Source organism: Arachis ipaensis, chromosome B2 (genome assembly GCF_059453495.1).
Source record: "Arachis ipaensis isolate K30076 ecotype BB chromosome B2, ASM5945349v1, whole genome shotgun sequence".
In the NCBI taxonomy this organism is placed as follows: Eukaryota; Viridiplantae; Streptophyta; class Magnoliopsida; order Fabales; family Fabaceae; genus Arachis; species Arachis ipaensis.
Window position 1 is genome coordinate 109,291,794 of NC_142437.1, and position 13,623 is coordinate 109,305,416.

The window sequence follows — 13,623 nt, forward strand, 5'->3', positions numbered from 1 at the left end:
TTTAATATATTAAGTAGATAAATATTATTCACGCCCAACAAAAAAGTATGTTCGATTAATGTTATCAAAGAAAATGTAACTACGTTATTTTTTATCACTAAAATTAGAAAATATTTATTTTATTAGATGCATTTTTAAAACTGTAATAATAATTAGAACAATTTCTTAATTTTAAAGTTATCCATAATTGACACCATTACATAATTATCTATTAGTATACAGAGAAAAATAATTTCAATAGTTAATTTCAATTATACATAATAATAGTAATTTTAATTACTTATTTTTTTATATATTTAGTGAAAATGTATTTTTAAAATTATTAATTGAAAATAAAATTATTAAGAAAGATGCCAATTAATGTTCACTAAAATATTAACAAATATAATTATGCCAAATTTTATATATTAATTTTTTTAAACAAATTAAACATCAATATAACAAAAAAAAAACTAATTAATTTATTTATATACTAAGTAAATTAACTCTTCTTATAAAATTGTATTAATAAAGAATTTTACACTAGTTACATTAATAAGCATTTCAAAGACACCGACATTTTAGGGAAAAAGAAAACGAAAAACCTACCTACATGTCCAATTGATAAATTGAGAATAGACAAAAGTAAGGATGGAAGTGGCCGAGCTACTCGATAGAAGATTGTGGTTCAGTTTATTTTAAATTTGGTTTAATTCGGCTTATTTTATTAAATATGTCAGATTTTGACTTTTTGTTAGGACTGTTAAATGGGTTAGTCCGGCCTATTTAGGTCCGATCTATTAATTTTGTAGGTTAAATGGGTTGGACTGTTTAAATTTGCTTTATTCTCAGATCATAATTTTTTAACTCGAACTGTTTATGGTCAGTCTGTTTAATCTTTTATTTTATTTTTTGAAAAATATTTTGACAAAAAATATCACTTTTAAGTCAAAAATCTTTAAAAAATAATATTTTTTTAGTTGATGGGTCTGATTTTCAGGTCGAATCGGAAGAAATATCGGCTAAAAGTGTTACTTTTTTAAAATGTGAAAAAAAATAAACAGGGCACCCGTTTAGCCCGCGGACTAGCCCGTTTAAGCCACCATTTTTTTCGGGTTAATCGGGATCAGACCGTTTAACCCAAAATTTAAACGGGTTTAATTTTAAAGGCAAAGTCCGCAAATTTAAATAGGTAAATGGGTTGGCCCGATGGGATTGACCCATTTTGACGGCCCTACTTTCTGTAAAGTCTATTAGTTAAAAAGGTCAAATTATAAGCTTTAAAATAAGTCCATGAAACTCATTGGGCCAGCTCTTCAAAATATTTTGTGTAAAAATAAATTATTTTTAATTTAGACTTATAACTATTCATTTATACTAAACACAAAACAAAACTAAAAAAAACCAATAGTCAAGACTAGTTAACATTGTAGTATTTTTGTTCAAAGAAAAAGTTTATGAATTATAAGTGTGGTTATAGATTGTTATTCTTATTGTGTCTAATTAAAAAACTATATAGTAGTATGAACTAATTATATGTTTATCTTTGTATTAGTTATTTATAGAATTCGACTTAATTGTTCTTAAAATATTAGTAAAAATATGTATTTCAAATTTTAGTTTTAGGTTTTTGACTATTTTATATTTTTTATTTACGTGAGAGCGATTTTACCAGTTGAATCAGTAATTCATCGGTTTAATCAATAACTTGACCGATTCGATCACCAGTTCGGTTTTGATAATTATGATTTAATGTCATTTTAAATTTTTTTAAGTTGATCATTTTGAGTTTTAATTCACAAAACAGACTTTTTAAATAAATTTATAGGCTTGTTGGACTTTAAATAGGCCAAACTCAAATCTAAAAAATAGTTTATAAAAAATAATAAATTTAAACTTAAACTATTTATTTAAAATATAAATCACACTCCTTAAAACTCGACTAAATTTGACTTATTTCTCGCCAAGCAATAGTAGCATCTCAAAACTCCATCTTACGCTCAAGAGCTTAAATAAAACGGGCCTGCTACACATACAAATTTACAAGCATACAAGTTGGCCCAGCCCAAATAGAACTCATGCGCATAAAGAGAGATAACATGGCGCGTCAAAATCACGCGCTCAACACTACAACCGTTACGTATGGCAGACTCTTCCACTTCTTCCACTTCTTCCACTTCTCAAAACGCTTCGAAAACAAGGAAACCCTCCCATTTTCGAGCGAAAATCAAAGTTCAAAATATACAAATCGTTGTTCGAAACCTCCATCAAAACACCATCAAACTTTCCGTGAAGAATCTGAAGAGAAAACAAAGCAACAATACTCAACGTAAGTTCATTAAGATTGCTGTATATTTTACTTTTCTTCTACGTCGTTCTTCTAGGGTTTACTATTATTCTTGCTTCTTTGTTACACTGTTCTAAGTTCTACGTCGTTCTACGTTCTTGTTCTAAGTTCTCCTGCTATTGTTGTTGATTTTTGGGGGTTTATTCCGTAGATTGGGAGGTGTATACTGCTTAACCTTGTAATGTGGCTTGATATTGAAGCATGGTTGAGTGATATCTGACTGATATCTATATGGATGTATCTGAATAATATCTATGGGTGTATCTCACTGTTATCAATGGGTGTATCTGATTCTTACATATGGGTGTATCTTACTGTTATCAATTGGTGTATCTGACTCATATATGCGTGTATCTTACTGATATCTCAATTAATTTGATATTGAAGCATGTTTGACTGATACCTGACTGATATATATGGATTTATCTGAATCATATCTATGGGTGTATCTCACTGTTATCAATGAGTGTATCTGAATCATATCTATGGGTGGATCTTACTGTTATTAATGGGTGTATCTGACTCATATATATGGGTGTATCTTACTGATATCTTTGGGTGTATTTTTCGTTTCAGAGAAAATGGCAGCAAGAAACCAAACAAAAGACCTTAAGTGTGCCACACATCTCCTGAGTGATAAGTTCAGAAACATGACTGAGGAGAAGAAGGCAATTGTGAGGGATCTCGGATTCGGTGGGTTGATGCACATCCCACCACTAAGGGTGGATCACCAACTGTTAAGGGAGCTGGCAAACAACTTCAAACTTGGGGAGAACAGACTGAAGACAGGATATGGTTCTTTCCAAATAACACCAAAATAATAGGTCATACGCTTGGCATCAATGCAACAGGTAACTAGCTCAAAATTATAGGTGTATATTAAGTTGATGCTTGGGTGTATTTAAGGTTGATGCTTGGGTGTATTTGAACCGACTTTGATACTTTGTTGTTTTCCTTTTTGTAGGAAATCTGTTTCCTGAGAAAGTTGAGTATAAGCAACTTTCTGATGATGACAAAATAATTTATAGAAGATTCCAGGGTAAGACCCTCAAAAGTCTTACCGATGAAATGATGGAAATCGGTGTTGGCAACGAAAAGGAACGGCTGATGTTCAAGAGGATATTCATCCTCTACATACAGATGGCGTTCCTTTTGCCAACGACGATAAACAAAATATCACCCGTGCACCTGGCCCCAATTTTTAAGATGGACGGCATATCGGAGAGAAACTGGGGGGGGGGGGGACATGTTTTGACCTTCATGGTCAAGGGCATCACAGACTACCAGGAGAAGAAGAAGGCAATTGATGGCTGCCTCTTCACCCTGATGATAATATACTTTCATCTTTCAGAAAACAAAGGCAAGAAGAGGGCTGAAAGACCACCAAAGTCCTGGATTGCCAACTGGACTAAGGAGCAGTTGGTGGAAAGAATGACTGCAGAAAGAGAGGAAATTTTGGTAAGTAAACATAATATGTTGCTTGTATTTTATTTACCTGAATGCTGCTAGCTAAAATATCTAATGTTTCAGGGGATTGTGAAGATGGCGGAGACAAGAGCAAGAGAAAAAATGAAAAAAAAAGAAAAAAAAGAAAAAAAACAAGAAATAAAAAAAACAAAAAAAGAAAGGCGAGTCCAACATCATCTTCGGAGACAGAAACAGCTACTGACAGTGACACTTCTACCTCTGAGTCTGAGACTCAAGAAGACTCAGAGGATTCAGGAAGAAAACACCCCAGCAAAAAGGGAAAAAAGTAAGTACCATACTTGGGTGTAATTTCTTTTTCAAGTTGGGTGTATTTTGTTGATCACGTTGGGTGTATGTAGTTTATTAAGCTAGGTGTGTTCGTTTGCTGCGTTGGGTGTATATTGTATATTCAGTTGGGTGTATCTTGTGAATTCATTTGGGTGTATTTTTAGTATGTTCTAAATAATGATTGTTTGCCTTCCAGAATGGACTCCAGAAAAAGAAAGCAGAGGCAAGAGGAGTCAGATTCTGATTCAGAATCTGAATCTGAACCAAGTGATGAGTAATGTCCTGAAATTATTACTCCTTTCTTTTGGCTTCATTATAAAGATTTTGTGTATTAACTGAAGTGTCTATTATTAACTTATAGGAGCGAAGAATCATCACCTGCAGAGAAGGAGAAGAAAAAGAAAAAAACAAAAACAACACTAAAAAAGTAAGCACTTCTTTGCATAATATTCTGTGATAAAATTAATTTTTTATTTCTGATTGGTACTCTTTTTTTTCCACCCAGAACACAACCAAAAAAGAAAAAAGTTGTTGTGGAGGATTCACCTCCTAAAGAAGATCAATACTTTGACGGGTACAGTACCTCGTAAGCTATATTACCGTCTATCATCATAATTATTTTTGTTAACATCTTTTTTTATGAATGTAGTGAGACATATGAAATATCAAGTGACGAACTAGATGAATGGCTAAGGGAAAATGTTGATAAATCTGCTGCAGAGGGGTATGTCTTGCTGGGCTGTGTATTTCAGATTTTGGTGTGTTTTGTTTGCTAATAATTGTTTCTTGTTTCGCAGGGAGAACCAACCTGACCTGCGATCGACAGAAGGTCGCTATGTGTCGTCTGAAACGTAAGAACCAACCTGACCTGCGACCCAGATAGATAGGAACCCATATGTGACGGTCTTCGTACAGATCTGCATAATACACCCAAACACAGACTATAAATACACCCGAGGGAACATGCAATTTACACCTCTGCTGCAGATTTTAAAAAGACATTACCTGAAAGTCACTTGTTGTCCGCAAGACCAAAATTCAGCAGAAAATCGTTCCAATTCCTATCGAATGAGTCTTTGCTATGAGAGTTCTAAACAACATGGCTCATTTCTTGTTCAATATCGGCATGTCCCTTGTACCCGTTTAATTTGCTTGGAATCTTCTTCATGATGTGCCAAATACACCAACGGTGAACTGTTGTTGGCATACAGGCCTCTAAAGCCCTTTTCATTGATGCACACTGATCGGTGAGAAACCCTTTCGGAGCGTTTCCTCCCATGCAACGAAGCCAGCATTGAAATAACCATTTGAATGATTCAATTTCTTCGTTCTTCATCAAAGAGCATCCGAGAAGTGTTGACTGACCGTGGTGATTCACCCCGACAAAAGAACCACAGACCAAATTATACCTGAAACAAATTACCATGGTCCAGAATGCAAAATCATTAGGTACACCCAACAAATGCTTCGTATACACCCAATGGAACAGCCAATATACACCTCTGCTGTGGATTCGTAAAAATACATTAATTTAGCATCATAAACAGGGACAGTTTGTTACCTGTTTGTATTGTAAGTGGTGTCGAATGAAATGACGTCTCCGAAATACTCAAAGGCAGCTCTGCTTCTTGCATCGGCCCAAAAAGCCAGCTTAATCGATTGATCCTCTTCGAGTTGGAGCTCAAAAAAGAAATTCTGATTCTTTTCTTTCATTCTTAACAAATATTTCCCGAATTCCTTTGCATCTTCTTGTTCGGAAACATTCCGCACTTCCCTGGTAATATAATTCCTCACATCCTTTTCGATAAAATGTAACTCACGGTGACCCCCGGCAGCCGCAACAAATGATTGGTAGGTTTTGCTTGGTCTGATACCGGCCTCCTCGTTATTCTCTATTGTACGACGAATGGACATGCTTAGTTCCCTGTGCTGTTTGAGCATCTCTGTTTTGCTTGGACAGCAGGGGTGTGAATGATCGAGCACAACCTTTGAAATGATCCAAGCACCGACATCCTTCAATGTGTGTATATAAATTCTTGCAGGACAGTTTAAACCGGCTGTCGGATTGGTCTTCTCGGTCGGAGATATTTTAGATTTCCATTTTCCCTCTCTGCTACATGTAATCAGTTGATTCTTAATCTCGTTTCCCTTCCTATTTGTGCACCGAACTCTTGTAGAGAAACCTGCAGCCTTGGCGTAGTTCCTGTAAAATTTTCCAGCATCTTCAAGGGTGGTAAAGGTCATTCCAACCTTCGGAACAAGCTCGTCATCAACAACCGAGAGAGGCTGCACAATACACCGTGTCAGAAACTGTGAATACACCCATAGATATGATTCAAATACACCCAATCATGCCTAATATGATACACCCGAACTGCAACAACTCAACTACACAATGACCTTTAAAGCCATAAACTGTAAATACACAGGCTGCAGAATACACCATGTCAAAAACTAAAAACACACCCAATCATGTCTGATATAATACACCTGAACAACAATAACTCAATTAAAATAACAAAATCAGTACTGTAGATACACCCACACTTCAAGCAAGAATACACCCAAAAAAAGACCTGATCTACACTCGAGTGTCTGCTATAAATTCCAGGTAATTAATCACAACTAATATATTGAATCGACAGATTCATGTTAACGTGTTAGATTCACAGTCAATGTTCAGCAATTTTTCAACTACACAATGCTATACAAATTACTGAAAGAAAATTCATTATATAAATCAAACCTCAAGAACTTCGTTAGATTCAAATTCATAATCCACTTCGCCTGGATTCAGCTGACAATCTGAGGTTGAATGATCCATTATCTTCAAAACGAGTTCAAACTTTGATTTCAGAAAACAACAAATCAAAATAGAAAACGAAGCTCGAGTTGCAGAGAGAGAAAAAGGTAACGTAAACGAAGAACATACCAGTGAGAAAAGGAGAGGAAAAGAACGATGGAGAAGAAGGAGGGAAGACGCGCGAGAAGAAGAACAACCAAATCTCAAAATAACGAAGAAAGAAACAAATATTTTAAATTTGGTAGTTAGATATACGCGGGATCTTATATAGCGCGTGTAATCAACGTATATGGAGGAGCGCGTATTTTGATTTTATTGTTTAATGAACTTGTAAAGCATACAATGGCTTGTATGCAGAGCTTTTCCGTAAATAAAATTTGTTCTTCAACGAACAACCCCGTATCACATATGGTCTTAACATATAAACTTGAACTTCTCTATTCACCACTAAAATAAAATAATTTTTTGGTGAGCAAAACAACATATTTTTGTCAGATTTTTTTCTCTTCTTTTGGACTTGATACTACAAGCTCTGGCCACTTTCTTAGTGTGTGTTTTAATTTCTTTGTCAGCGCCGTGGAGGTTACAAGCGGTTTTTATTTCAAAATAAAACATGGTTCCCCCACTCTTCACGTTAACAAGCCCTGAAGCCCACAACGCAAACCCACCCAAAAGAAAAAAGAAAACAGGAAAATAAGTATAAAAAAATAAATTAATTAAATTTTATATTTATCTTAGTATTTATCTTAATTTAAAATAAAATTTTACATTATATTATATTTTTAATTGTCTGATGATTTAATTTTATTATCATCACAAACAAAATCAACATTATTATTTATATTAACCGTATAAATAATTTAATTTCTTTATTTTAAAAAATTCCATTTATTTTTTTAAAAAAATAGACAGAAAAAAAAAAAAGAAATATCGTAAGCGTCAGTTACAACCTCACCCCGTCTCAGTACAGCCTGTGTTCAAACTCAGCACAGATTGCCTCTCTCCTCTTTTATCTCTTCTTCTCTAACAAAACCTAAAATTAAATCAAAAAAGAAAAAGGAAAAAAAAAAGTTCCTATGATTTTACATCAATACCCTCAAACCGCTAGTGATATCCATCTACCCTCGCATGGTCAAATAGTAATTCCATCTCCACCATCTCAAAACCACCCACCGGAACCAAAAAAATAACAAAAAGACAATGCTCTTCGCCATTCTCTTCTATTCTTCTTCCTCCGATCCACCACCACGATCCCTTCTCCCGAAACCCTAACCCTAAATCCCCAAATTCTCCATTCTCTTCCGATTCGAAACCCCAAAAAACTTCTTTCATAAAAAAAAAAAAAAGACAAAAAGAGAGCCTCGAATCGAAGGAGAGAAAAAACGGAATCATTGGGCGACAATGGGGGATTTCAACCTTGCTCTGTTGATCGTGGCGATCGTGGTGTGCGTGATCGTGTTCCTGGTGAACGTGTACCTTCTCGTGAACTACCAGCATCCTGATGACAAGAACCAGGCATACTTCCCCAAATTCGTCGTCGTTTTCGGTCTCTCTGTCGCCGCAATCTCCATTCTCATGCTCCCGGCAGATGTCGCGAACCGGCAGGCGTGTCGCCACGCGATCTACAATGGTGCGTGCAACCTCACGCTCCCGATGAAGACCTTGTGGCTCGTCGTGTACATCGTCGACGCCGTGCTTGTCTTCTTCGTTATTCCTTTCGCAATGTTCTACTATGAAGGCGACCAAGACAAGTAAGTATGCACGTTTTAATTGTATGATTTTACCTTTCAAATTTTAAATTATGTTTAAATTTTTTAATGAACTTTTTCTTTTGAAAATGGTGTGGCGTGGTTGAGAGAATTAAGAACTTACAATTACGAAATAGTTGAAAATGATTTAGATTCTTTGGCGCTTTTTCTACTGACAACTTATGATAAGGCGGAAAATTTGCAACAGTTAGAACATCGATAAAGTAGAAAGAATCACAAATTAATATGGTTTAGACTTTAGTTGGAAAAGGCTTGATGGTGATCGTTTTTGTAATGTAGTTTGATTTGAGAAAGTTGATGCTTTATTTGATTTTTTTTCCTTTTCCATTTCTTTGTTATGTGCTTTTGCAGGAGTATTGGCAAGAGGATTAGGAGTGCATTGTTGTGGATGGTGACCACTGCTATCGTGTGTGCTCTCATTCTGGGAATTTTGTACGGTATGGCATATTTATTTGCTCTTGTTCCTTGTTATGTTTTATATAAGTCTATAATAGTGGGTGGTTGGAATAGTTTGATTCCATTTCTGATGGTAGAAAACCCCAGATGACAGTCTTACATAGGTTATGTGAGTAAGTTTACGATAAGGATTTTTCAATTGATGGTTGTGTTTACTTCAGTTGTTAATGTTGAGTGGTTGGACATGTTTGGTGTACATTATGATGAAGTAGCCATATATTGTCTAAGTGTAACGATTAAGGCAAATGAATGTTAATCCAGTATAATAGTAGACGACCGTATAAAGCTGCATCTGCACAGGAAACCTTTGGTTCTTGCATTTTAGTTGGCCTCTAAGCTTTGGTTCTTGCATGAAGGGGCAATGCAATAGATTAGAATATGAAACCGTTCTTAAGCCTCCACCATTTTGGAGACTCATTCCTTGACACTGCTACCAGAATTCATGAGCACTAGGTTGCCAAACATCAATCTTACTTGTGCACCAAGGATTGCCCTCTAAGTAATTATGTGGAAAATTTCTTATTGAGTCTAAAATCTGACTGCCAAGTGTCAAATGATGACCAATTAGATTATCAGTTTGTTGAGTAAACTTTTAAAATAAATTGTTACTTGACGTTGAAGCCTCAAACGCTGACTGACTGTCTCTACTCAAATTCTGAATGATCTGTTAGGGCTTGTTGGGAAGGTGGACTTTACTGTCAGGCATCTCTCTTCTTCCACAACGTCATTTCCAAGTTCATGGAGCCTAAGTAACAGTCAACAATGCCTTGGAAATGGTGCCCGTCAGGTCTCTTCTTTTTTCTAATAGCCCCCTTTTACAGGATCTTGTTTCTTTTTGGAATTATATTTCTGTATCCTTCAACTCCTCCTCCTCGTTCTTTTTTTTCTTTTGCTGTTTCTGATTCTGGTTTTGCATTTGTCCTGAAAACAGTGTTCTGCATATTTGGCTAATCCTTCATCAGAGAAAACGTGGACCATGCGTACTACCTTCCCTGAATATGTTGTTGCTCTTGCTACTATTGTTGGTTCTGTGCTTTTTGCTGTAAGTAATTCTTTAAGAAATGTTGTTATCTAAAGTTAAAATTTCTAATTTAAGCAATGAATTTCACAAGCCATTTCATATTTATGGCTAAACTCTCCTGTTAATGATATTAATCATTGTTATATCCCCATTAAATCCAGATATTTGGTGGTGTTGGCATTGCCTGTCTTCCATTAGGACTTATATTTTCATTTATTCGGCGCCCAAAGGCTGTTATCACTCGTTCACAATATATCAAGGTGAGGGGTGCTCTTATAGAAGAGGAAATAAAAAAAATGACAACATGCTTGTTTCTTCTATGATATGCTTATATATTTAAGGTGTGGTTGGTTGGTTGTTTACTGTAGGAAGCAACTGAGCTGGGCAAGAAAGCAAGAGAACTGAAGAAAGCAGCTGAGTCACTTCATCAAGAAGAAAGAAGTGGTGCAAAGGGTAGGAAATTTCGCAAAAATGTGAAGTCAGTAGAAAAGGTAAACAAATACTGGTGAATTAACAAGCATTTCGTGTAAAATTTTATGTGAGCCCTGTTGGAATCTGCTTTGCATATCTTGATTTGAAGTGTGCTGTTCTAGATTGTGTTTGAAAGTTGTCTGCAGTGCAGTTAACGAAATGCTCTTCTGGTTTATATGCTTCTAGTTTTTCACTTACCTATCTCACTTAATTTGGCAGGAATTGTTTCAACTAGAAGAAGATGTAAAGCTTCTTGAGGAGATGTACCCACAAGGCGAACAGGTAGCTCTTGAATTTCTACCTTTCTGAATTACAGTCACAAACGATGAATAGTGTTTCTCCTTCTTACGATCCTGTATGAATGCAGGCTGAGACAACATGGGCACTAACAGTTCTTGGATATCTGGGAAAGCTTGTTTTGGGAATTTTAGGGTAAGACCAAATTTGCTGGACTAAATTGAAACTGTAAATTGACAAGAATAGGAATCCTCTTAGTCTGAATAAAACCATTATACTAATGCCCTTCAACTTAATCTCAATACATTGTAAGATTGAGAGAGAAAATGAATATGTCTAGCAATCAGCTATACTTTTACATGTAATTAGAGAATGTTGTTTGGTGGATAGTTCTTCTTGTGATCTGTGCTAGATTTGGGGCTGTTGACTATCCATAGTGATTAGGATGCTTTTTGGTCTGTTTTTAATCACTGTTTTGGGATGGAAGTTTGTATGAAAACTAGTTTCCTGTGTAATTACAGGAATTTTTTCCCAATAAAAAAGGGTGCTATACCTGGCTTGTATTTTACTCTTCATGTTCATTTTTAAATGATTTAAGTATCTTCTGGGTGGTCTTTTAATTTAAGGTAAATTTTGTTTTTGCGCGTGTGCGCTTTTTTATTTATTTCAATGGTAGTTTACGGTAATATCTCCTGGAAACTTTTGCTGTGGAAAGTGTCGAGGATGTGACTGATGGAGATTGTTTATTCTTAAACAGGTGTTATGCTTTTCTTGTATTCTTCTAACTCAAGTTTCGAAAACTGTTCCAGGCTTATTGTTTCTGTGGCATGGGTTGCACATATCATCATCTATCTATTAATCGATCCTCCTCTATCTTCTTTCCTGAATGAAGTTTTCATCAAGCTGGATAGTATATGGGGTTTGTCGGAATACTCCTGCCTTTTTTTGTTATAATTTCATAAGCTATATAAATTACATTATGCCTTATTTAGTTATTCTGAATAATATGTATACTGCTTTCATCAGGTCTTCTGGGAACAGCCGCGTTTGCATTTTTCTGCTTCTACCTTTTGCTTGCTGTTATTGCTGGTGCAACAATGCTAGGGCTGAGACTAGTTTTCATTACTATACATCCTATGAAGTAATCAAATAGTTGTTAAATCTATCATTTTAGTAGCTTGTTTCTCTTTGTCCCATAATACTTATATTAATCACTCAATATGTTACCTATGCCAGATGGGGAGCAACTCTCATGAACTCTTTTCTGTTTAATGTGGGCCTTATCCTTCTCTGCTCCATCAGGTACGTAATGTGTTACTCATCCCAATGGGTTGCCATCTACAGATTTACGTTCACAATAGTGATTTTTATTCTTCTTTGGTCACATATAGTAGGAAGTTCAAGTTTTAAAAGAATACATTAGCGGTGTTAAAGAAATGTAGGCTTTGATTTTCACCTAGAAATTTTTAAGTTGAATTATTATTATTATTATTTTCAATTTGATTTTGTCAGTAGTTTGGTTATCAGGAGCTTAATAAATAGCGCTGTATATGGTATGGTTTGCGTCGGGCACTTTTCATGCTTTCATGTGCTTTGACTAAACTGCTAATAATGTTCAATTATTTCACTGTTTCAGTGTGATCCAGTTCTGTGCGACAGCATTTGCCTACTATGCCCAAGCAACTGCAGCACAGGAAATATTTGGCCACACCTTGGAGTCTCTGCGTGGAATTAAATATTTGTACAAGTGAGTAGAGCCGGAATTTTTTTCACTTTCCTGTGTCCTTTTAAGGGCAAATGTGGAACCTTTTAATAGTTTGCAAATATATACCGCACAGTGGGATGGTCTACTTTTTTTTCTTGTACTATAACAACAACAACGTCTTATTCCACTAGGTTTTGTATGTATAATAGTATTCACACACCCAAAATATATTGGATCAGTGTTCACAGTAAATATTTGATTCAGTGTTCACCATTTAATGGCTACATTTGTGTGTTGCATCAATAACTTATATGATGTTCATATTAGGAATGTTATGAATATTTACTTGTATTATTTTTTCCTTTGTCTATACTTTGCTTATATATAACCTGACAAAATGGCTGCTACGTCACAGGTACAACGTATTTCAGATCGCATTTGTTGTGTTGGCTGGATTGACATTTGTGTATTATCTTATCTTTGTAAGTTTGTGGCTTTAAAATTTTTCCTTCCTCTCTTTTATTCTTGTTAATATTGGTGATGCTGAATGGCTTTTGAATTTGGAAAATGTCAGGGATGGAGAAGAAGAAAGCCTAGTGGCAGGTTCCAATTGTCTTCATGAGGTAATGGTCTAAAGAGTATGGAACAGTGTCTTCTGAAGGGATCCCATTGTACAATCATTGTCACATCATATATCATTTAGAATGGTTTTTAGTATTCGGATGTGTTATGGCCTAGTTTTGTTTATGATGTATCTTGAATGCTAATATAGAGTTAGGCTGAAACATAATCCGAATAGAAGCATATTCCTGCAGTGTAATCAATCATTAAGATGGGGTGCCTGTGTTGTCACTGAGGTGTCTTCATTCTTTCTTCTCACACCTTTTGTATGTATTATTCTGTTGCTTGGTTTGTGTTACCCATTCTTCTGATTCTGTAATTGAATATCTTGTGCACACGTATCTCCTGGGTTTCTAGAAGACTTTGATGTAATTCAAATCTTACCAAACAGAAAGTTGTACCAGTTGCCTTTTTATGCTCCATCTGTTTTTGTAGGCATGTTCATAGTGTTGATAGGGG

The 13,623-nt window shown here is 35.3% G+C and overlaps 3 protein-coding genes and 1 long non-coding RNA gene across 4 annotated transcripts in view; 3 read left to right on the forward strand and 1 right to left on the reverse strand.

The window, feature by feature from the left end:
- Nucleotides 1-4,079, forward strand: part of LOC110267971 (uncharacterized) — a 110,981-nt gene extending 106,902 nt beyond the window's left edge. The window contains exons 2-5 of the long non-coding RNA XR_002355958.2: nucleotides 1,987-2,308; nucleotides 2,903-3,177; nucleotides 3,291-3,784; nucleotides 3,857-4,079. This is a non-coding gene — a long non-coding RNA (uncharacterized LOC110267971). The remainder of the gene's footprint in view (nucleotides 1-1,986; nucleotides 2,309-2,902; nucleotides 3,178-3,290; nucleotides 3,785-3,856) is intronic.
- Nucleotides 4,080-4,278: 199 nt separating this feature from the next.
- On the forward strand, nucleotides 4,279-4,857 carry LOC148575183 (uncharacterized). Its single transcript, XM_088503758.1, has 4 exons — nucleotides 4,279-4,355; nucleotides 4,443-4,508; nucleotides 4,587-4,655; nucleotides 4,731-4,857. The coding sequence occupies exons 1-4, from the start codon at nucleotides 4,279-4,281 to the stop codon at nucleotides 4,855-4,857; spliced, it is 339 nt and encodes a 112-aa protein (XP_088359884.1).
- Nucleotides 4,858-5,638: 781 nt separating this feature from the next.
- On the reverse strand, nucleotides 5,639-6,905 carry LOC148575184 (protein FAR1-RELATED SEQUENCE 5-like). Its single transcript, XM_088504553.1, has 2 exons — nucleotides 6,828-6,905; nucleotides 5,639-6,343 (listed from the first exon to the last, which is right to left on the reverse strand). The coding sequence occupies exons 1-2, from the start codon at nucleotides 6,903-6,905 to the stop codon at nucleotides 5,639-5,641; spliced, it is 783 nt and encodes a 260-aa protein (XP_088360679.1).
- A 927-nt stretch (nucleotides 6,906-7,832) lies between these two features.
- LOC107625746 (LMBR1-like membrane protein) lies at nucleotides 7,833-13,586 on the forward strand. The gene is made up of 14 exons (XM_021116197.2): nucleotides 7,833-8,635; nucleotides 9,005-9,090; nucleotides 9,781-9,896; nucleotides 10,041-10,151; nucleotides 10,292-10,390; nucleotides 10,499-10,621; nucleotides 10,821-10,883; nucleotides 10,969-11,033; nucleotides 11,648-11,757; nucleotides 11,865-11,979; nucleotides 12,075-12,140; nucleotides 12,475-12,585; nucleotides 12,959-13,025; nucleotides 13,118-13,586. The coding sequence occupies exons 1-14, from the start codon at nucleotides 8,286-8,288 to the stop codon at nucleotides 13,163-13,165; spliced, it is 1,530 nt and encodes a 509-aa protein (XP_020971856.1). The 5' UTR covers nucleotides 7,833-8,285; the 3' UTR covers nucleotides 13,166-13,586.
- Nucleotides 13,587-13,623: the final 37 nt, after the last annotated feature.